Source organism: Loxodonta africana, chromosome 25 (assembly GCF_030014295.1).
Source record: "Loxodonta africana isolate mLoxAfr1 chromosome 25, mLoxAfr1.hap2, whole genome shotgun sequence".
Taxonomy (NCBI): Eukaryota; Metazoa; Chordata; class Mammalia; order Proboscidea; family Elephantidae; genus Loxodonta; species Loxodonta africana.
In genome coordinates this window covers 3,372,957-3,398,138 of record NC_087366.1, presented here as the reverse complement: position 1 = coordinate 3,398,138, position 25,182 = coordinate 3,372,957, and the positions used below count along the sequence as shown (strand labels likewise).

Sequence of the window (25,182 nt, the reverse complement as noted above, 5' to 3'; positions counted from 1 at the left end):
AAATATTCTGTGATTTTATAAAGTTAATGATTTTATAAATGCTATTTTTTTTTTTTATGGCTAATATTATGCACAGTGTCTGAACTACCTTATTACCTAAAAAATATGAACCTAAAATTCAGGTTATGGTATAGTAAGCAATTATAAAACCAAACCAAACCATTGTGGCTGAGTCTATTCCAACTCATGGGGACCCTGTTGGACAGAGTAGAACTATACCACAGGGTTTCTTCCAAAGAGTGGCTGGTGGAGTCACACTTCTAATCTTTTGGTTAGCAGCCAAGCTCTTAACCACTGGGCTGTCAGAACTCCTAAGCAATTTTACCATAGTATATAAAAATAATTCTTAACTGATTCTACCAGTAACTAGAATAATGTTCAACGGGCAAACTCAAATATTTCATTTATGTTAAAATTTAATTTATGAAAAGTCTTTCACTTCAGACTGTCCAATGATAACATCAGTGTCCACTTCCTTAGCACCTGTCACATGTAGAACATTGTTCTAGGACTTAGGCATAAAAAAGTCACAAAACTTGATGCATGTCCTTCAAAAGATTAGAACTTAAGAAGCAGATATAAAGGAGAAAAAGAAGTTGTAAACATTCCACAAAGAGAAAAAGAATGACAGAGGGAAACAGGGAAACCTTTACTGAAGAGGTGTGAGTCCAGCTTGTCTCTCCAGGCTTGAGTGGAGAAGAGCTGGGAAGCAATCATAGGCCTGGACAATAGGCAGTAGGGAGAAGGGGTATTCCTGGCATGCACAGAAAGTGAGATTGATTTTAGAAGATTGGTTAGAGCAGGGGATAAAAACCAGTTGTTGCTGAGTCAGTTCTGACTTATGATGACCCCGTGTGTGTCACTGTAGAACTGTGTTCAATGGGGTTTCCAGTAGTTGATTTTGTGGAAGTAGATCACCAGGCCTTTCTTCTGAGGTACCTCTAGGTGGACTTGAACCTTCAAAGTTTTGGTTAGCAGCTGAGCATGTTAACCATTTGCACAATCAGAGACTCCAACCAGGGAATAAACCAAAACCAAACTCAACCCGTTGCTGTTGAGTACATTCCAACTCATAGTGATACATAAAGTTGAAAGAAAAGATAGGAAAGAGCTAATGAAGGCATTAAGTTTAAGGTTAAATAGTTTCAATTTCTGTTCCAAAGGAAGGAGGGAAGGAAAGTATATATATGCAATACAGCATTTAAGAAAGTCATATTCCAAGTGCAATTAAAACTAGTGTTTAATAGTTTTATAATAATTTTAGGAGGAGGTACTAAAAATGAACAGAAAAACCAGTTTAAAAGTCAGAGCTCTAACAAAGATTGTTCTTTTCCTTTTAAAGACTAAGAGAAAATATAATTTGTATCCCTTAGTGAAAATGAGAAAAGGCAATTTAAATCACTGAAGTCTATTTTCTTCAATCAAATAAAAGTTGAGATTAGAATCCTTGGGTTTATTAACTGGATTTTTGTTATCTTTTTTTTTTTATGCACACTGCTTTATAATTACTTTCAATATAAACAGCAGTATAGATTGATAAAGAAAACAGTGCACATTAAGTTTTTTAACGCCATATTGTCTAGTGATTTATTGTTCTTTGACTCAAATTAATGTTGTCCCTTCATTTAAAGTAAGCTTTGAAAATGATTTTTTTGAGAACATAAAAAATATGAGTATAATCCATTATCCCCTAAATCCATTGATATAGCTACAGAAGTTGCTTTCCTTATTATCACTAGTAAAACAACAGGTCAAATAAAATAAATTTCTTAAACTGTGTTTGTATACACTACTTCTCACGGTAGGCATTTTTGCACAACAATTTATCATTTCTCCAGCTACATTAAAAATTCATTATGTCAATACCACAAATCCAGATTATCGTAATGATGTGACCAGTGGTTTTTTTTACAGCAGTCAAACGGATGTTTTAGCTTAAAACTAATAAAAATAATAAAACTAATTTAAAAATAGTACTCAAAAGGAGAAACATTCTCTGAATATGTCTATTCTATCTAGACATAGCCATCCTCGTTAGTATAGTGGTGAATATCCCCGCTTGTCATGAGGGAGACTGCAGTTCGATTCCCCAGCGGGGAGGCAGATGCCCTTTGGAAACCCTGGGGGCATAATGGTTAAGAGCTACAGCTGTTAAACAAAAGGTCTCCAGTTCAAATCCACCAGGCACTCCTTGGAAACTCTATGGGGCAGTTCTACTCTGTCCTATAGGGTCGCTATGAGTCAGAATCAAGTCAATGGCAGTGGGTTTGGTTTTTTTTGGTTTATCTAGACATATTATAACATAAATTATTTTATTTGTAAGTGCAAAAGTTTTGGAAATTAATTCAAATTAAAAACATGCATATATGATGGAAAGACATGTTCACACACTAAAAAGACAGATAATATCTTCCCATCCTGTCAGAAATAATAATGGGAAATAGTTGTATTAGGCTCAGGAAACTTACAATTCATTATGAAATACAAGTCAGATAAATATAACTAAAAAAACTATATAATGAAAGGAATTATAATTTATTTGAAAAAGGGGTATAAGAATATTGAGATCGTAGGGGCAGACTGGAGAATTAACAAAAGCTGTCTGTTTTTATGTGTTTAAAGACTAATAAAATATGGGAACAAGAAAAATAGAGCTGTGTGGTTTTGTTATAGTAATAGACGAAGTGGAGGCTCTAGAATAGGCAGTGGAAAGCCACATGAATCATAAATAAGATGTTCTCTTCTAGCTTGAAGTCCTCCGTAAATTTAACACCACCACTGGATATAATTTTGGAAGGCTGCCTTAAGCACTCTACCCACTGAAATTGCCATTCATCTGATTCCCCAAAACTCCTATGTTCTAACCTTCGTCATTAGATAACAAAATAAAGCATTATCATACTTGCTGGTTGTGTCTTTACTGCATTCTAGGAATATTTTCACATGGACTTTGGGTCCAAGTTATTCTACTGATGTATTTTCCAAATGAGTTTGTGAAATGCATTCCTCTTTCCTCCCTAGAACTGAACATTATTCAATAGTTCAAGGTTCATCTTTCTACTTTTTCCTCTTTATGTATCTCTTCTTTGGAACATGCATTCCCTTTTTTACCTTTACTCATTTAGAAGATGAAAATTAAAAATTTTCTATATAGAACTAACTTTTCTTCAAAGCTTCAGTCTGTATCTCTACCTGCTTTCTAGACATTTCCACTTAGCAACTTAAACAATGTATCTAAACCCCAATGCATCATCTCTTTTATTTCCCCAGACAACAATGCTTCCCTTTCTCACTTGACAAACTGCCTCCCCATTCTGACTTGTTTCAAGGAACCAGCAATTTTTTTTTTTGCAAATACACAGATTCGAAAACTCATAATCTAGTTTCCACTTCCCTCGTCAGTGACCAGGTCTAACAGTTTTGACTTCATAAATTCATTCGCATAGGAACCTTCTTTTATAATCCATTATCTTGATGTTATGACAGCTTCTTATCTTCCTCAGGCATGACAATAGCTTTTTTGACTTTTCCCCCTACTTCCAGACTCATCTCAACTCTAATCCACCCTACAAATCAACTCCACTTCCAGCATGGCTCCCTTGAAACAAGCAAACCCTTTCCGCCTCCACCTACACACTCCCACTGAGCTGGCAACACACAAAAGGAGACTTCCGATCCCTTTGCTTATTAGTAGCTTTAGTTCTAACCCACTTCCATGGGTCTATTTTATGCTCTACATGAGAAATTGTCCTCACTTTTCCTAATGTCTGACTTTATTATTTATTTTCCTGAATATATATATAAAAAAAAATCCCATGGTCTTAAATCCAATGAGGCTCTTAGATTTTTGGTATTTGTTTAATGTCACTAATACAACCTGAAGTTCACTATTCTGAGTAGGGGTCTTGATCTAGCCCCGGCTCACAGCCATGTACCTATAGGGCAGATACTTGTTAAGATTTTATCTTCTAGCTTACACCAACAACTGCCAAATTCCCTTAATAAATCCTATTAATTGCTTGTTCCTATGCAACTAAATGCTGCCCATTGCCTATAAAGTCATGTTTAAGCTCCTTATTTTGTCATTTAAGATCTTTCAGAGTCAGGTCTAATTTACTTACCACAGGAATGAAAATAATACAAAGCTTCTGCTCCAATCGAACTGGACTGCATTTGCCAGTTCCTACATAACATATTTTATCAAGCCATTTTCCTGTTGTGGAGTGTCTTGTTTTCCACCTACACAAATCCTATGTACCATTCATAGACCAGTTCACATCTTATCTTATCCTTTGTAATCATTCTCATTCACTGTAATTTTTTTTTCTTCTTGAATTTAGAAAAGCACTGTTAGCCTACCCACTCATTTGCTACTGACTTAATTCATGACAAAATCATGCTGTATATTGCTATTAAATTTTTCATGCTTAAATTATAGTTTTACTAATTAGAATGTGAGTAACTTAAAGTCAAGGAAAATGTCTTATTCAACTCTATACCACACTCTAAGGCAGTGCTATCACATTTGTAAATATACAAGGTATATTTTTCAATGGATCAAATTATTTCTATAGACGTTTTCTTAATAAATGTTTCAACTTATTTTACTTAGGCTTTTAGAAACTCAGACATATTTAGAACTAGATAACATGGAATATTTCAGGTTTTCCTTTGAGTAGCTCTCTTCTTAGTCCATGTATCTGCTCATGTTTTGTCCAATATATACCAGCTTGCAGAATACAGAATCCATGCTTCTATCTATCTCCTTTTACCCTTAGAGTTCTATAATACTTTTTAAAGTACTGCACACAGAAAATTAATTTAGTTATGGAAAAAAATAAGTAAATAAAATGCATTCGTATCACAAGAAAAATAAAAGACTGTAATGGCCTAGATAAAAAATATAAGAATAAATTGATGGCTTTCTAAGAATAAGTGCCTTAAATGAGAGATGAAATCAACTTACACCACATCGTTCAGCTCTATCCTGGTATCTGGAGATGGGTTAATCAGGATGTAGGAGAGGGTACTTTGATGATCATTCATTTCATCTAGAAGATAAATAAATGCCAAGTGTGTTATAATATTTATAAAAATTGCAGGAATTACTATAGAGCAGTTTATGTGCCAACCATATAGCTATCAACTAAAAATAGATATAGTTTAGCCCACAGCATGACTATATACATAGTTTGGCTATTTTCAGATTACTATCATTGGAAATACATGACAGGTACTCATTTTTTGTTCCAATAGAAGATAAAAGGAAGTATCTAATTCTGTTCAGAACCATATTTATTTTCCACCCCTTAAACCATTACACAGAAGTACTTTGATGAGAGTGGTAACTGGATAAGATGCTTACTTGACTTGCTATGCTTATGAATTAGAAAAATAAATGCAGTTACAGTCGGTAATCACAGAAAGGAATATTCATATGGGAAATACTGTTAAAAGTCACCTAGTTACACTGTATTTAGGAAACATAGTAGCTAAAAGACCAAAAATATGTTTGATTTCATTACATGATCTACCTGATATAAGCTACTCCATTGTTTTTTGCAAGGGGCCCTGGTGGTGAAGTGGTTAAAGAGCTCAGCTGCTAACTGAGAGGGCTGTGGTTGGAACCCACCAGTGGCTCTGTGGGAGAGAGATGTGGCAACCTGCTTCTGTAAAAGATTCAAACCAAACCCAAGTGCTGTGGAGCTGACACTGATTCAGAGTAGAACCACCCTGTAGGGTTTCCAAGAAACGGCTAGTGAATTCAAACTGCTGAACTTTTGGTTAGCAGCCAAGCTCTTAACCACTGATTACAGCATTGGAAACCCTGTGGGAGGTTCTACTCTGTCTTATGGAGTCACTATGAGTTGGAATTGACCCTTTTTTTTTGGTTTTGACATCAACAGGTATTGTTTTTTCAGAATGCAAAGAAGATTACAGAAGAGAATTTAACTCTAAGTTTTCAAGGACGTGAACTACTAAATCATTTGTTTTTCTTAAAATACATATATATTTCTAAAATATAAGGCTGTGCCTTTGTAGTTTGGCAAGTCATTCTGATGACTTATTCTCAGGCTGCAAGGCTTGGAGAGCTAACTGAGCATTTTATAGGGTGTTGAGAAACAAAAGCTAACAGCTTTTTGGGGTCTCAATTTCTTAACTTTCAAGAAAGTAAAGCCATGTTGACATATAATCCAAAAACACCTAATTCCTCTAGAAGGTAAGTTTTAGACCGTATGGATGCTCTTAAAAATTTTGTTCTAAAGCTAAAACTGTATTTTTGTGCAAATAGTGTGCCCATGTAAACAATGCATCCACACATATAACTTATGGAAATGATGAAATTAAGTAAAACATTTCTGGCATAGTACATATTATTTGCATAAAAATGTGATAGTATCCTTCCAGCCACTTCTTTGCAGACAACTTTGGCTCCTGAAAGAAATACTAAACTTGGCAATTTACTCCAAAATCTAAGAATATGTTTCTTACCAACAGAGACATATCAATAGTTAAATGACTGCATCAAATGAAAACAAATGTCTTCTTAGGCCAGTGTAGCTGACCTTGACCCTCTATAATATGTAGATCAATAAATAAATAATAATAATATTTGATAATAATATATATCAAAACAATGTTTACCACTGGGCTCATCTGACTAAAAACCTGATGATTGATTGTATGTGAAAGACCTAACATTTTTTCAGTTATGACTTTTCAAGTTGATAATCAGACGTGTCCCATTATTAAAGTATGTAAATGAAAATTCTTATCTTACAAAGCAGAAAAATTACTGGATAAGTTTGTCCATGAAACTATTACCATCATAAGATTATCAAATTAATATTCAAATAAAGGAATATATTCAGTTGCACATCTATGGGGTAAAGCATAGATTGTATCATACCATTGGGGTAGGATTACCAGATGAAATACAGTTAAATTTGGATTTCAGATGAAATAAAACAATAATTTCCTAGTATAAGTATGCCCTAAATATTGCATGGGATATACTTATGCTCTATTTTTATTTACTGAATCCAGAAATCCTAAGTAAGGGTAGTTGGTTAACTCAATTGGCTGGATCTTGGGATTCCAATGAGTTTATAAGGATGAGCTTGCTCTAAATAATGTACAATTCCTAATGAAAGCATGCTATACTGGCAAAATGTCTCCAGGATCATCTTTCTATATAAAAAGCTTTTTTCTCTCTGAGAAATTTTCCCTGGTGTGGATTTCCACAATTGCTTTGCAATGGAATAGAGATTGACAGTGCATTTTTGAGATTAAAGCATAATACTCTAAAATGTAACAGGTTCACAAGGTAATCCTCATCTCACTTCAGTATGTATGACTTGTTTCCTTTTATACACAATGGTATTATTGAACTGTGATATATGGAAAGCAGTATTAACTCATAAATTTTTAATCAATTTTAATATGAAAATTTTCCTGATCATTAACAGGATGTTGTATTCATTTTCAGCTCTGGGATCAACCAAAAACTCTTGGTGAAAAGCAATCTACAAATATAATGCAATCTTGATCCACATACCAACAGCATTCTTTAAAGAGAAGAAAAATGTAATCAACATTTTATGGAAAGGGAAGAGGCCCCTGATAATTAAAGTACTATTGAAGAATAAAGTAGGAGGACTCATACTACCTGAACTCAGAACCTACTACATAGCTATGGTAGTCAAAACAGCCTGCTACTGGTACGATGACAGATACATTCCCCAGTGGAACAGAATTGAGAACCCAGATGTAAATCCATCCACCTACGGTCACTTGATCTTTACAAGGGCCAAAGTACATCAAATGGGGAAAAGACAGTCTCTTTAACAGATGGTGCTGGCAAAACTGGATGTCCATCTGCAAAAAAAAGAAACAGACAATACCTCACAACACACACAAGAACTAATTCAAAATGGATCCAAGATCTAAATTTAAAAAGAAAAACCATAAAGATCATAGAAGAAAAAATAGGGTCAATGCTAGTGGCCCTAATATACAACATTAACAGGATACAAACCATAACTAGCAACACACAAACTTCAGAAGATAAGCTAGATAACTGGGATCACTAAAAATTAAACACTTATGCTCATCAAAAGACTTCACCAAAAGAATAAAAAGAGAACCTACAGTCTGGGGGGAAAAAAAGTTTTTGGCTATGACAAATCCGACGAAGGTCTAATCTTTAAAATCTGCCGAAAAATCCAACTCCTCTACAACAAAAAGACAAATAATCCACTTAAAAAATGGGCAAAGGATATGAACAGACACTTCACCAAAGAAGACATTCAAGTAGCTAACTGACACAAGAGGAAATGCTTGCAATCACTAGCGATAAGAGAAATGCAAATCAAAAACAAATGAGATACCATCTCACCCCGACATCACTGGCATGAATTAAAAAAACAGAATGACAAATGTTGGAGAGGCTGTGGGGAGATTGGAACCCTCATGCACTGCTGGTGGGAATGCAAAACGATACAACCATTTTGGAAAACAATAAGGGGCTTCCTTAGAAAGCTAAAAATAGTAATACCATATGATCCAGCAATCCCATTCCTAGAAATATATACTAGAGAAATAAGAGTTGTCACATGAATACACATGTGCATGCCCATGTTCACTGCAGCATTCTTCACCACCTAGATGCCCATCAACAGATGAATGGATAAACGATGATACATGCACACAAAGGAATGCTATGCAATGATAAAGAACAATGATGAATCTGGAAAGCATCTCACAACATGGATGAATCTCGAGGGCATCATGCTGAGTGAAATCATTCAATCACAAAAGGACAAATATTGTATGAAACCACTACTATAAAAACTCATGAAAAGGTTTACATACCAAAAGAAATAATCTTTGATGGTTACTAGGGAGGAGAGGGGTAGGGATAGAAAAACACTATCTGGACAGCAGATAAGTGATAACTTTGGTGAAGGATAAGACAAGTACACCATACTGGGGAAGCCAGCAAAACTTGTCCAAGGCAAGGTCATGGAAGCTCCACAGACATGTCCAAACTCCGTGAGGGACCGAATTACTGGGCCGAGGGCTGCGGAGACCATGGTCTCGGGGCAACATCTAGCTCAGTTGGCCTAACATAGTTTATAAAGAAAACATTCTCCATTCTACTTGGTGAGTAGTGTCTAAGGTCTTAAAAGCTTGTGAGCAGCCATCTAAAATACTCCACTGATCTCACCACGTCTGAAGCAAGGCAGAATGAAAAAAACTAAAGACCCAGGGGAAAGATTAGTTCAAATGACTAATGGAACACACATACTATGGCCTTCACCAGACTGAGTCCAGCACAACTAGATGGTGCCTGGCCAACACCACTGACTGTTCTGACAGAGATCACAATAGAGGGTCCCGAACAGAGCTGGAGAAAAATGCAGAACAAAATTCTAACTAGCAAAAAACAAAACAAACAAGCAAACAACAACAAAAAAAACAGAGCCTGGAGAAACACAGAGAGTATTGCCCCTGGACACCCTTTCAGCTCAGTAACAAAGTCATTCCTGAGGTTCGATCTTCAGCCAATGATTAGACAGGCCCATAAAACAAAAGGCGACTAAATGGGCACACCAGCCCAGGGCAAGGATGTGAAGGAAGGAGGGGACAGGAGAGCTGGTAATAGGGAACCCAAGGTTGGGAAGGGAGAGTGTTGACGTATCGTGGGGTTGTTAACCAATGTCATAGAACAATGTGTGCATTGACTGTTTAATTTGAAACTAGTTTGTTCTGTTAACCTTCATCGAAACTACAATAAAAAAATAAAACAATAACTTGGTGACCTGGCTTGCCTGTAAATGTTGTAAAAATTATCTAGATAAGTGAAAACTATCCAACAATAGATATAAATACTGTACCAATATTTTTTGCTGCTCGAACAACATACATTTTTCTTATAATACACTTAGTTTTGTAAAGAACTTCAGTAATTGGAGCAAATGCTTTGGTAATGTGCTCAACTCAATTATCCCATATGGTTATATCGAGACATGGATAGTATCACAATCAGAGTGAACTATTTACTTTTCTTCCTTGCCCCTCCCTGGCTCCGCCTCAAGAAGGAAAAATAACATAACCACCTGATTAGTTTGAAAGAGGTTGCTGGTTGAAGCCTGGCTCTCTGGTTCTCTTTCCTTCTCTTTCATGTCTCCCTCTCTACTGAAATGATTAATTTTGATCTGGTTGCTCTCTGACAAGCTGCTTTGTTAGGAAGGCCTGCATTTGTTTTTCTCTTTGTTTGAGTCTGTGCTTAAGAATTATGGAACGTGGTTTTAAAAAGCCTGTTGTTGTCTCATAAAAAACTACCTTCAGGGGCGGAGCCAACATGGCAGACTAGGCAGACGCTACCTCGGATCCCTCTTACAACAAAGACACGGAAAAACAAGTGAACCGATCACATACATAACAATCTACGAACCCTGAACAATAAACACAGATTTAGAGATGGAGAACGAACTAATACGGGGAAGCAGCGATTGTTTCCAGAGCCTGGAGCCAGCGTACCAGTCAGGTACGGCACAAGCACAGAGAGCGGCTCCACCCCCCTGAACTAACCCTGGGAGGGGGACCAGCCGGTTCCACAGGCGGCGTGGGACACAGCCGGTAGGAGAAGTCCCCGGGAGGCAGTGACTGGTCTTGGAGCAGAAAGAGCAGCGTCCGAGCCGTGGAACCGTCCCGCAGGGATTTGGACTGGACGCAGGTGGCTTCATTAACATCTGAATAGCCTGAGCCAGAGGGAGAACTCTGATAGGGATCTGACTGCATTTTTTTTTTAGCGGATTTTCTGGAAAAACTAGTTTCCCAGTGATGGCTCGGAGACAACAATCCATATCAAACCACTTAAAGAAGCAGACCATGACAGCTTCTCCAACCCCTCAAACAAAAGAATCAAAATCTTTCCCAAATGAAGATACAATCTTGGAATTATCAGATACAGAATATAAAAAACTAATTTACAGAATGCTTAATGATATCACACATGAAATTAGGATAACTGCAGAAAAAGCCAAGGAACACACTGATAAAACTGTTGAAGAACTCAAAAAGATTATTCAAGAACATAGTGGAAAAATTAATAAGTTGCAAGAATCCATAGAGAGACAACATGTAGAAATCCAAAAGATTAACAGTAAAATAACAGAATTAGACAATGCACTAGGAACTCAGAGGAGCAGACTCGAGCAATTAGAATGCAGACTGGGACATCTGGAGGACCAGGGAATCGACACCAACATAGCTGAAAAAAAATCAGATAAAAGAATTAAAAAAAATGAAGAAACCCTAAGAATTATGTGGGACTCTATCAAGAAGGATAACCTGCGGGTGATTGGAGTCCCAGAACAGGGAGGGGGGACAGAAAACACAGAGAAAATAGTTGAAGAACTCCTGACAGAAAACTTCCCTGACATTATGAAAGACGAAAGGATATCTATCCAAGATGCTCATCGAACCCCATTTAAGATTGATCCAAAAAGAAAAACACCAAGACATATTATCATCAAACTCACCAAAACCAAAGATAAACAGAAAATTTTAAAAGCAGCCAGGGAGAAAAGAAAGGTTTCCTTCAAGGGAGAATCAGTAAGAATATGTTCTGACTACTCAGCAGAAACCATGCAGGCAAGAAGGGAATGGGACGACATATACAGAACACTGAAGGAGAAAAACTGCCAGCCAAGGATCACATATCCAGCAAAACTCTCTCTGAAATATGAAGGCAAAATTAAGATATTTACAGACAAACACAAGTTTAGAGAATTTGCAAAAACCAAACCAAAGCTACAAGAAATACTAAAGGATATTGTTTGGTCAGAGAATCAATAATATCAGATATCAGCACAACACAAGGTCACAAAACAGAACGTCCTGATATCAACTCAAATAGGGAAATCAGAAAAACAAATTAAGATTAATTAAAAAAAAAATACACATAACAGGGAATCATGGAAGTCAATAGGTAAAAGATCACAATAATCAAAAAGAGGGACTAAATACAGGAGGCATTGAACTGCCATATGGAGAGGGATACAAGGCGATATAGAACAATACAAGTTAGGTTTTTACTTAGAAAAATAGGGGTAAATAATAAGGTAACCACAAAAAGGTATGACAACTCTATAACTCAAGATAAAAGCCAAGAAAAATGTAACGACTCAACTAACATAAAGTCAAACACTATGAAAATGAGGATCTCACAATTTACTAAGAAAAACGCCTCAGCACAAAAAACTATGTGGAAAAATGAAATTGACAACAACACACATAAAAAGGCATCAAAAAGACAGCACTAAAAACTTATTTATCTATAATTACGCTGAATGTAAATGGACTAAATGCACCAATAAAGAGACAGAGAGTCACAGACTGGATAAAGAAACACGATCCATCTATGCGCTGCCTACAAGAGACACACCTTAGACTTAGAGACACAAACAAACTAAAACTCAAAGGATGGAAAAAAATATATCAAGCAAACAATAAGCAAAAAAGAAGAGGAGTAGCAATATTAATTTCTGACAAAATAGACTTTAGACTTAAATCCACCACAAAGGATAAAGAAGGACACTATATAATGATAAAAGGGACAATTGATCAGGAAGACATAACCATATTAAATATTTACGCACCCAATGACAGGGCTGCAAGATACATAAATCAAATTTTAACAGAATTGAAAAGCGAGATAGATACCTCCACAATTATAGTAGGAGACTTCAACACACCACTTTCGGAGAAGGACAGGACATCCAGTAAGAAGCTCAACAGAGACACGGAAGATCTAATTACAACAATCAACCAACTTGACCTCATTGACTTATACAGAACTCTCCACCCAACTGCTGCAAAATATACTTTTTTTTCCAGCGCACATGGAACATTCTCTAGAATAGACCACATATTAGGTCATAAAACAAACCTTTGCAGAGTCCAAAACATCGAAATATGACAAAGCATCTTCTCAGACCACAAGGCAATAAAACTAGAGATCAATAACAGAAAAACTAGGGAAAAGAAATCAAATACTTGGAAAATGAACAATACCCTCCTGAAAAAAGACTGGGTTATAGAAGACATCAAGGAGGGAATAAGGAAATTCATAGAAAGCAACGAGAATGAAAATACTTCCTATCAAAACCTCTGGGACACAGCAAAAGCAGTGCTCAGAGGCCAATTTATATCAATAAATGCACACATACAAAAAGAAGAAAGAGCCAAAATCAGAGAACTGTCCCTACAACTTGAACAAATAGAAACTGAGCAACAAAAGAATCCATCAGGCACCAGAAGAAAACAAATAATAAAAATTAGAGCTGAACTAAATGAATTAGAGAACAGAAAAACAATTGAAAGAATTAACAAAGCCAAAAGCTGGTTCTTTGAAAAAATTAACAAAATTGATAAACCATTGGCTAGACTGACTAAAGAAATACAGGAAACAAATAACCCGAATAAGAAATGAGAAGGACCACATCACAACAGAACCAAATGAAATTAAAAGAATCATTTCAGATTATTATGAAAAATTGTACTCTAACAAATTTGAAAACCTAGAAGAAATGGATGAATTCCTGGAAAAACATTACCTACCTAAACTAACACATTCAGAAGTAGAACAACTAAATAGACCCATAACAAAAAAAGAGATTGAAACGGTAATCAAAAAACTCCCAACAAAAAAAAGCCCTGGCCCGGATGGCTTCACTGCAGAGTTCTACCAAACTTTCAGAGAAGAGTTAACACCACTACTACTAAAGGTATTCCAAAGCATAGAAAATGACGGAATACTACCCAACTCATTCTATGAAGCCACCATCTCCCTGATACCAAAACCAGGTAAAGACATTACAAAAAAAGAAAATCATAGACCTATATCCCTCATGAACATTGATGCAAAAATCCTCAACAAAATTCTAGCCAATAGAATCCAACAACACATCAAAAAAATAATTCACCCTGATCAAGTGGGATTTATACCAGGTATGCAAGGCTGGTTTAATATCAGAAAAACCATTAATGTAATCCATCACATAAATAAAACAAAAGACAAAAACCACATGATCTTATCAATTGATGCAGAAAAGGCATTTGACAAAGTCCAACACCCATTTATGATAAAAACTCTTACCAAAATAGGAATTGAGGGAAAATTCCTCAACATAATAAAGGGCATCTATGCAAAGCCAACAGCCAATATCACTCTAAATGGAGAGAACCTGAAAGCATTTCCCTTGAGAACGGGAACCAGACAAGGATGCCCTTTATCACCGCTCTTATTCAACATCGTGTTGGAAGTCTTAGCCAGGGCAATTAGGCTAGACAAAGAAATAAAAGGTATCCGGATTGGCAAGGAAGAAGTAAAGTTATCACTATTTGCAGATGACATGATTATATACACAGAAAACCCTGCGGAATCCTCCAGAAAACTACTGAAACTAATCGAAGAGTTTGGCAGAGTCACAGGTTATAAAATAAACATACAAAAATCACTTGGATTCCTCTACATCAACAAAAAGAACACCGAAGAGGAAATAACCAAATCAATACCATTCACAGTAGCCCCCAAGAAGATAAGATACTTAGGAATAAATCTTACCAAGGATGTAAAAGACCTATACAAAGAAAACTACAAAGCTCTACTACAAGAAATTCAAAAGGACATACTTAAGTGGAAAAACATACCCTGCTCATGGATAGGAAGACTTAACATAGTAAAAATGTCTATTCTACCAAAAGCCATCTATACATTTAACGCACGTCTGATCCAAATTCCAATGTCATATTTTAAGGGGATAGAGAAACAAATCACCAATTTCATATGGAAGGGAAAGAAGCCCCGGATAAGCAAAGCACTACTGAAAAAGAAGAAGAAAGTGGGAGGCCTCACCTTACCTGACTTCAGAACCTATTATACAGCCACAGTAGTCAAAACAGCCTGGTATTGGTACAACAACAGACACATAGACCAATGGAACAGAATTGAGAACCCAGACATAGATCCATCCACGTATGAGCAGCTGATATTTGACAAAGGACCAGTGTCAATTAACTGGGGAAAAGATAGCCTTTTTAACAAATGTTGCTGGCATAACTGGATATCCCTTTGCAAAAAAATGAAACAGGACCCATATCTCACACCATGCACAAAAACTAACTCCAAGTGGATCAAAGACCTAAACATAAAGACTAAAACGATAAAGATCATGGAAGAAAAAATTGGGACAACCCTAGGAGCCCTGATACAAGGTATAAACAGAATACAAAACATTACCAAAAATGATGAAGAGAAACCTGATAACTGGGAGCTCCTAAAAATCAAACACCTATGCTCATCTAAAGACTTCACCAAAAGAGTAAAAAGACCACCTACAGACTGGGAAAGAATTTTCAGCTATGACATCTCCGACCAGCGCCTGATCTCTAAAATCTACATGATTCTGTCAAAACTCAACCACAAAAAGACAAACAACCCAATCAAGAAGTGGGCAAAGGATATGAACACACATTTCACTAAAGAAGATATTCAGGCAGCCAACAGATACATGAGAAAATGCTCTCGATCATTAGCCATTAGAGAAATGCAAATTAAAACTACGATGAGATTCCATCTCACACCAGCAAGGCTGGCATTAATCCAAAAAACACAAAATAATAAATGTTGGAGAGGCTGCGGAGAGATTGGAACTCTCATACACTGCTGGTGGGAATGTAAAATGGTACAACCACTTTGGAAATCTATCTGGCGTTATCTTAAACAGTTAGAAATAGAACTACCATACAACCCAGAAATCCACTCTTAGGAATATACCCTAGAGATACAAGAGCCTTCATACAAACAGATACATGCACACCCATGTTTATTGCAGCTCTGTTTACAATAGCAAAAAGTAGGAAGCAACCAAGGTGTCCATCTACAGATGAATGAGTAAATAAATTGTGGTATATTCACACAATGGAATACTACGCATCGATAGAGAACAGTGACGAATCTGTGAAACATTTCATAACATGGAGGAACCTGGAAGGCATTATGCTGAGCAAAATGAGTCAGAGGCAAAAGGACAAATATTGTATAAGACCACTATTATAAGATCTTGAGAAATAGTAAACCTGAGAAGAACACATACTTTTGTGGTTACGAGGGGGGGAGGGAGGGAGGGTGGGTGAGGGTTTTTTATTGATTAATCAGTAGATAAGAACTGCTTTAGGTGAAGGGAAAGACAACACTCAATACATGGAAGGTCAGCTCAATTGGACTGGACCAAAAGCAAAGAAGTTTCCGAGATAAAATGAATGCTTCAAAGGTCAGCGGAGCAAGTGCGGGGGTCTGGGGAACATGGTTTGCGGGGACTTCTAAGTCAATTGGCAAAATAACTCTATTATGAAATCATTCTGCATCCCACTTTGAAATGTGGCGTCTGGGGTCTTAAATGCTAACAAGCGGCCATCTAAGATGCAGCAATTGGTCTCAACCCACCTGGAGCAAAGGAAAATGAAGAACACCAAGGCCACACGACAACTAAGAGTCCAAGAGACAGAAAGGGCCACATGAACCAGAGACCTACATCATCCTGAGACCAGAAGAACTAGTTGGTGCCCGGCCACAATCGATGACTGCCGTGACAGGGAGCACAGCAGAGGACCCCTGAGGGAGCAGGAGATCAGTGGGATGCAGACCCCAAATTCTCATAAAAAGACCAAACTTAATGGTCTGACTGAGACTGGAGGAACCCCAGCGGCCATGCTCCCCAGACCTTCAGTTGACACAGGACAGGAACTATCCCCGAAGACAACTCATCAGAAATGAAAGGGACTGGTCAGTGGGTGGGAGAGAGACGCTGATGAAGAGTGAGCTAATTATATCAGGTGGACACTTGAGATTGTGTTGGCAACTCTTGTCTGGAGGGGCGATGGGAGGATAGAGAGAGAGGGAAGCCGGCAAAATTGTCCAGAAAGGAGAGACTGGAAGGGCTGACTCAAGAGGGGGAGAGCAAGTGGGAGTAGGGAGTGAGATGTATGTAAACTTATATGTGACAGACTGATTGGATTTGTAAACGTTCACTTGAAGCTTAATAAAAGTTATTAAAAAAAAAAAAAACTACCTTCAATGATCTAGTTTTTATCAGCCATAAATCTGATACTTCAATCATTCCTTGTGCTTATTTTTTGTTTTTTCTGAATTCTGGAGGAGAAAATGTGTTAAGTTTGCTGGCTCTTTAGAACCATTGACATCATCTGTTGCAGCAGCACAAATTTATTAAATATAGTTCTGCACCAAAAATGTAGCAAAAATAAAATAAATTCACTCGAAACGTTCAGCTTCATAAAGCAGAGTATCAATATTCTGCTTACCATCCAAAAAAGATAACTACTAAGAGAATCTGTTGTTAATATATTCATTATGCTCCTGATAGCCAAACTTTGACCTTGGCAAAATAAAAAGAACCATATAGTTAAAATTGATTTCATTGAAATTAATGTTTCATCACTGAGAAAACTGTTTCAATGAAACTATTCTGGGAGGAGGGGCCAAGAGGTGGAATAGTCAGATGCTTCCTGTGGTCCCTTTTACAACACAGACTGGACAAAACAAGTGAATCAATTATATTTGACAATCTAGGAGCCCTGAACATCAAAGGCAAAGCTGAGGAATCAGACTGAGCGACAGGCGGAGGGAAAGACAGCTAAGAAGTAGCAAGGATTTGCCAGACCTGACCCAGAGGGAACTGGCACCCTGCAGGCCGAATCAGCTAGCATGATTGGTGAGGCAAGCAGTGGCTTTTGGGACGTGTTTTCCACATCAGGAGAGAGCAAGTGGCAGAGAGTCTACTCAAGCCTCCCGAACTAGTGAAAAGCAGCTCTCCATCAGCAAAGATAAGTATATGCATCTAACCTATGATGCAGATCAAAAAGTACCCCTTTTGGATTTGTACTTTTCTCCCATTTACTTGCCTCCTCCCTGCTCTGCACCACTTCTCGGGCAGGCTTCAGTGATTGTTGCATTCCCTGGGCCAGAATTAGGACCCACTGTGCATGCTTAGCCATTCTCCCTGCTTTGGAGAGGGAAAAATTAACAAACAGGGAAAAAAAAATCTGCCAGCCCCCCTAAGCCAAGAACTCAGGGCAGGCACAGCCCCTTTGCAGAGGCACAAGCATAAAGAGTCCACAGACTTTGAATGCCTTTTACCCCTGCGTAGACCTCTGTGGGCCCGTTTCAATAGTGTAGGCCCTCAGCACAGTACAGCAGGGTATATAACTGAAAACTATTTTCAACTGTATCAGCTATAAGATGGAGTGGAAGATTCGGGACATTTGACACGGCCCTGCCAAATTTTTTTTTTTCTGCCAACTTAGCAGTGTCCTCAACTACCCACATCAGAGGCCTGAGGACTGGTGGCTCCACCAATGCCACTTAGCCACCCTCAATGGGGTCCAAGAATAAGTGCTGTCTTGCAGTCCTTACAGACAACAGAATTGAATGTCCATAGTCTCCTACCCACCCATGTGTTCTAGGGAACAGGAACAGCCTTTCCACTCAGACACTCATGGGCAGCCTTCAGCCACCTTCCTTGCTTAGCACATGACCTTCTACTGCAGTCAGATACCTGTGCCTACTCCAATAATCCTTACCCATCTAGGATTGTAGGTGAGAGCCTGCACCACACACTTGGTGACTGACTACCTGGTCACCTGAGATGAATCCATACAAGAAAGGTAAATGGACTCCTAGGCTCACATACCTAGTAACAGCTCTAACCACCTGGTGACAGGACAGGATGTAAGGGTTTCAAAGACACCAATAATCAAACTAGCTCACATGACCAGCCATCTGGGCATATCAAAACAAAACCAAACAAGAAGCAAGGACCCAGTAAACAAACACAAAATAAATATAATAACCTATTGATGCCTTGGAGACAAAAGTCAATATCAAATCACATAAAGAGGCAGACCATGATGGATTCAGCTAGTGCCCAAAACAAAGAATCAAGAAACCTTCCAGAGCAAGAGAATTTCTTGGAATTAACAGTGATAGAATTCAAAGATTTATAATATACAGAGCTCTTCGAGAGATCAGGAAGAAGATCAGGCAAAGACAGAACAAGCCAAGGAACACACAAAGCAATACATGAACTTAAGAAGCTTATACAAGAGAATAATGACAAATTTAACAGGCTGCTAGAATCCACAGAGAGACAGCAAACAGAAATCCAAAAGTTTAACAATAAAATTTCAGAATTAGGCAAATCAATATAAAGTCATAGGAGCAAAATAGAGGCAGTGGAAGTCAGAATTAGTGAGATTGAAGATAAAGCACTTGACACCAATTCATCTGAGGAAAAAACAGATAAAAGAATAAAAAAAAAAAATTGAAAAACCCTAGGAATTATGGTAGACTTATCAAGAGGAATAACATACAAATGACAGGAGTACCAGAATTGGGAAGGATAACTGAAAATACAGGGAGAATTGTTGAAGATTTGTTGGCAGAAAACTTCCCTGATATCGTGAAAGATGAGAAGATATCTACCCAAGAAGCTCATCAAACCTCACACAAAGTAGATCCCAAAAGAAAATCACCAAGACATATTATAATCAAACTTGCCAAAACCGAAGATAAAGAGAAATTTAAGAGTGGCTAGGGATAGATGAAGAGCCACCTAGAAAAGCACAGTCAATAAGAATATGCTTGGACTACTCAGCAGAAACTATGCATGCAGAAAGGGAATGGGATGACATATATAAAACCTTGAAGGAAAAAAATTGCCAGCCAAGAATTATATATGCAGCAAAACTGTCTCTCAAATATGATGGCAAAATCAGGGCATTTGCAGATGAACAGAAGTTTAGGGAACTTGTAAAAACCAAACCAAAATTATAAGAAATACTAAAGGAAGTCCTCCAGCTAGAAAATCAGTGATATCAGATAACTAGAACACAGGACAGAACAACCAGATATCAACCCAGAAAGGGAAGACACAAATAAATCAAAGCTAAAACACTGAAAATAGGGAAAAAGAGATGTCAGCATGTAAAAGATGCCAATATTAAGACAAAAACAAGGACCTAAAAAATGTCCTTCATATAGAAAGGAAGTGAAGGTGATATAAAGAAAAAAACATAGGTATAAACTTAGAAAAATAGAGGTAAATATTCAGGTAACCACAAAAGAAACTAACAATCCTACACATCAAAATAAGAAACAAGAAAAACATAAAGACTCAACAAATACAAAATCAGCAATAATGAAAAGGATGAAAAGAAAATATAAAGAAAAATGACTCAGCACAGAAAATTAAGTGGAACAAAGAAACACAACACACACATGACAAAAGACATCAAAATGACAGCACTAAACTCATACTTATCAATAATTATGCTGAACGTAAATGGACTAAATGTACTACTAAAGAGAGAGTGGCAGAATGTATTAAAATAAATATGATCCATCTACATGCTGCCTACAACAGACACACCTTAGACTTAAAGGCGCAAACAAAGTAAAACTCAAAGAATGGAAAATATATATATCAAGTAAGCAACAATAAAAAAAGAGCAGGGGTGGCAATATTAATCTCTGACAAAATAGGCTTTAAAGTAAAATCAACCACAAAGGATAAGGAAGGACACTATAAATTGATTAAAGGGCCAATACACTAGGTACACAACTATACACGACCATAATAAATAATTATGCACCCAAGGACAGAGCTCCAAATATATAAAACAAACTCTAACAGCACTGAAAAGAGAAATAGACAGCTCCACAATAATAGTAGGAGACTTCAACACACCACTTTCGGTGAAGGACAGAACATCCAGAAAGAAGCTCAATAAAGACATGGACGATCTAAACACCACAATCAACCAACCTGACCTCATAGTCATATACAGGACATTCCACTCAACAGCAGCCAAGTATACTTTCTTTTCCAACACACAAGGAACATTCTCTAGAACAGACCACATAGCAGGCCATAAAGCAAGCCTTAACAGAATCCAAAGCATCGAAATGTTACAAAGCATCTTTTCTGACCGTAAGGCCATAAAAGTAGAAATCAGTAATAGAAAAAGCAAGGGGAAAAAAAAATCAAATACATGGAAACTGAACAACACCTTGCTCAAAAACTAAGGACGGAATAAAGAAATTCATAGAATCAAGTGGCAATGAAAATACATCCCGCCAGAACAAGCAGTGCTCAGAAGTCAATTTATAACAACAAATGCACACATCGAAAAAGAAGAAAAGGCCAAAATAAAAATATTAAACCTACAACTTGAAGAAATAGAAAGAGGGCAGAAAGAAGCCCCCAGGTATCAGAAGAAAGCAAATAATAAAAATTAGAGCAGAATTAGATGAAATAGAGAACAGAAAAACAATTGAAAGAGTTAACAACACCAAAAGCTGATTCATTGAAAAGATCAACAATATCGATAAACCACTGGTCAAACTGACAAAAGAAAAACAGGACAGGAAGCAACTAACCCAAATAAGAAATGAGACGGGCGATATCACAACAGCCTCAAATGAAATTAACAGAATCATAACAGAACACTATGAAAAACTGTACTCTAACTAACTTCAAAACCTAGAAGAAATGGACAAATTTCTAGAAACCTACTACTTAACTAAAAAAAAAAAAAGGAACACAAACAGAGGTAGAACAACTAAATTAACCTATAACAAAAGAAGAGATTGAAAAGGTAATTGAAAAATTTCCTACACAAAAAAAAGCCCTGGCCTGGACGGCTTCGCTGGAAAATTCTACCAAACTTTCAGAGATGAGGTAACACCACTACTACTAAAGGTATTTCAGAGCATAGAAAAAGGCGAATACTCTCAAACTCGCTCTATGAAGCCAGCATAACCCTGATACCAAAACCAGGTAAAGATATCATACAAAAAAGAAAGCTATAGACCAATATCCCTCATGAACTTAGATGCAAAAATCCTCAACAAAATTCCAGCCAATAGAATTCAACAACATATCAAAAAAATAATTCACCATGACCAAGTGGGATTCATACCAGGTATGCAGGTATGGTTCAACATTAGTAAAACAATCAGTGTAACCATCACACAAATAAAAGAAAAGAAAAGAAAAGAAAAGAAAAGAACCACATAATCTTATCAATTGATGCAGAAAAGGCATTTAACAAAGTCCAACACCCATTCATGATAAAAAACTCTCAGCAAAATAGGAACAGAAGGGAAATTTCTCAACAATGAAGGGGATTTATAGAAAGCCAACAGCCAACATCGTATTGTCCTAAACAGAGAGTCTGAAAACATTCCCCTTGAGAATAGGAACCAGACAAGGATTCCATTTATCACTACTCTAATTCAACATTGTGCTGGAGATCAAAGCCAGAGCAATTAGGCTAGAAAAAGAAATAAAGAGTATCCAAATTGGTAATGAAGAAGTAAAAGTATCTATTTCCAGATGATATGATCTTATGCAAAGAAAACCCTAAAGAATCCAAAAGAAAACTACTGGAACTAGTAGAAGATTCGGCAAAGTATCAAGATAAACATACAAAAATCAGTTGGATTCCCCTACACCAATGAAGGGAACTTGGAAGAGGAAATCACAGAATCAATACCATTTAAAACAGCCCCCGAGATGATAAAATACTTAGGGATGAGTCTAATCAGAGACGTAAAAGACCTATACAAAGAAAACTACAAGACACTACTGCAAGAAACCAAAAGACCTACATAAATGGAAAAATATGCCTTGTTCATGGATAGAGAGAATCAACATCTTGAAAATATAAATTCTACCCAAAGTGATCTACAGATACAATATAATTATGATCCAAATTCCAACGGCATTTTTTAATAAGAAGGAGAAACAAATCACCAACTACATATGGAATGGGAAGATACCTTGGATAAGTAGAGCATTACTGAAGAAGAAGAATAAAGTGGGAGGCTTCTCACTACCTGATTTTGGAATCTATTATACAGTTATAGTAGTCAGAACAGCCTGGTACTGGTACAACAACAGATACATAGACCAATGGAAAAGAATTGAGAATTCAGACATAAATTCATCCACCTATGAGCAGCTGAAATATGACAAAGGCCCAAAAAGTCCATTAAATGGGGGAAAAGACAGTCTCTTTAACAAATGGTGCTGGTATAACTGGATCTCCATCTAAAAAAAACATGAAACAAGACTCATGCCTCACACCATGCACAAAAACTAACTCAGAATGGCTCAAAGACCTAAATATAAAATGATAAAGATCATGAAGAAAAAGTAGGGACAACATTAGAAGCCCTAATACATGGCATAAACAGAATATAAAACATTACTAACACTCCAAAAACACCAGAAAAGAAACTAGATAACTGGGAGCTCCTAAAAATTAAACACTTACGCTCATCAAAAGACTTCGCCAAAAGAGTAAAAAGACAACCTACAGACTGGGAAAAAATGTTTCACTATGACATATCTGATCAGGGTCTAATCTCTAAAATCTACAAAATACTGCAAAATCTTAACACAAAAAAGACAAATAACCCAATTAAAAAGTGGGCAAAGGACATGAACAGGCACTTCACCAAAGAAGACTTTCAGGCAGCTAACAGATACATGAGGAAATGTTCACAATCATCAGCCATTAGAGAAATGCAAATCAAAACTACAATGAAATACCATCTCACTCCAATGATGCTGGTATTAATTAAAAAAACACAAAACAATAAATGTTGGAGAGGTTGTGGAGAGACTGGAACACTTATACGCTGCTGCTGGGAATGTAAAATGATACAACCACTTTGTAAATTGATTTGGCACTTTCTTAAAAAGCTAGAAATGGAAGTACCATAAGATCCAGCAATCCCACTCCTTAGAATACATCCTAGAGAAATAAGAGCTGTCACACATATACATATATGCACACCCATGTTCATTGAAGCACTGTTCACAATAGCAAAAAGATGCAAACAATCTAGGTGCCCATCAACCAATGAATGGATAAAAAAATTATGGTATATTCACACAATGGAATATTACACAACGACAAAGAACAAGGAAGAATCCACAAAGCATCTCATAACATAGTGGAATCTGGAATGCATTGTGCTGAGTGAAATTAGTCAGTTGCAAAAGACAAATATTTTATGAGACCACTATTATAAGCACTCAAGAAGGGGTTTAAACACAGAGGAAACCATTGTTTGATGGTGGAGAGGGAGGAAGGGAGAGGGGTATTCACTTACTAGATAGTAGACAAGAAGTATCTTAGGTGAAGGGAAGGACATGACACAATACAGGAGAAGTCAGTACAACTGGACTAAACCAAAAACTAAGAAGTTTCTCAAATACAACTTAACACTTGGAGGGGCAGAGTAGCAAGGGCAATGTCTAGGGACCATGGCTTCAGGGGACATCTAGGTTAAGTGGCGTAACAAAGTTTATTAAGAAAATGCTCTGCATCTCATTTTGATGAGTGGCGTATGGGGCCATCTAAGATGAATCAATTGGTCCCAACCCACCTGGAGCAAAGGAGAATGAAGAACATCAAAGACATAAGGTAAAGATGAGCCCAAGAGACAGAAAGGACCACATAAATCAGAGACTACCCAAGCCTGACATTGGAAGAACTAGATGGTGCCGGACACCACCAATGCCTACCCTGACAGGGAACACAACAGAGATTCCCTAATGGAGCAGGAGAAAAGTGGAGTGCAGGATTCAAATTCTAATAAAAAGACCAGACTTGAAGGTCTGGCTGAGACTGAAGGAATCCAGGAAGACATGACCCCCAGACTCTGTTAACCCAGAACTAAAACCATTCCGGAAGCCAACTTTTCAGACAAAGATTAGACTGGATGCTAAGACATAAAACGATACTCGCAAAGAGTGTGGTTCTTAGTTGAAGTAGATACATGAGACTAAATGGGCAGCTCCTGTCCAAAGGCAAGATGAGAAGGCAGAAAGGGACAGCAGCCAACTGAATGGACATGGGCAATCCGGGGTGGAAAGGAGAAGTATGCTGTCTTAGAGCAACTAGGGTCACATAACAATATGTGTGTAAATTTTTGTATGAAAAACTAACTTGAGCTGTAAACTTTCACTTAAAGCAGAATAAAAAAAATGAATAAAAGAAACTATTCCTAGCTTGAAAAAA

The 25,182-nt window shown here is 37.1% G+C and overlaps 1 protein-coding gene across 2 annotated transcripts in view; it reads right to left on the bottom strand.

The window, feature by feature from the left end:
- Positions 1 to 25,182, bottom strand: part of KCNT2 (potassium sodium-activated channel subfamily T member 2) — a 562,388-nt gene that overhangs the window by 3,473 nt on the left and 533,733 nt on the right. For both annotated transcript variants that reach the window (XM_023549164.2, XM_064276485.1), the window contains one exon: positions 4,967 to 5,051. In XM_023549164.2, coding sequence (XP_023404932.1) covers positions 4,967 to 5,051 — 85 coding nt within the window. The remainder of the gene's footprint in view (positions 1 to 4,966; positions 5,052 to 25,182) is intronic.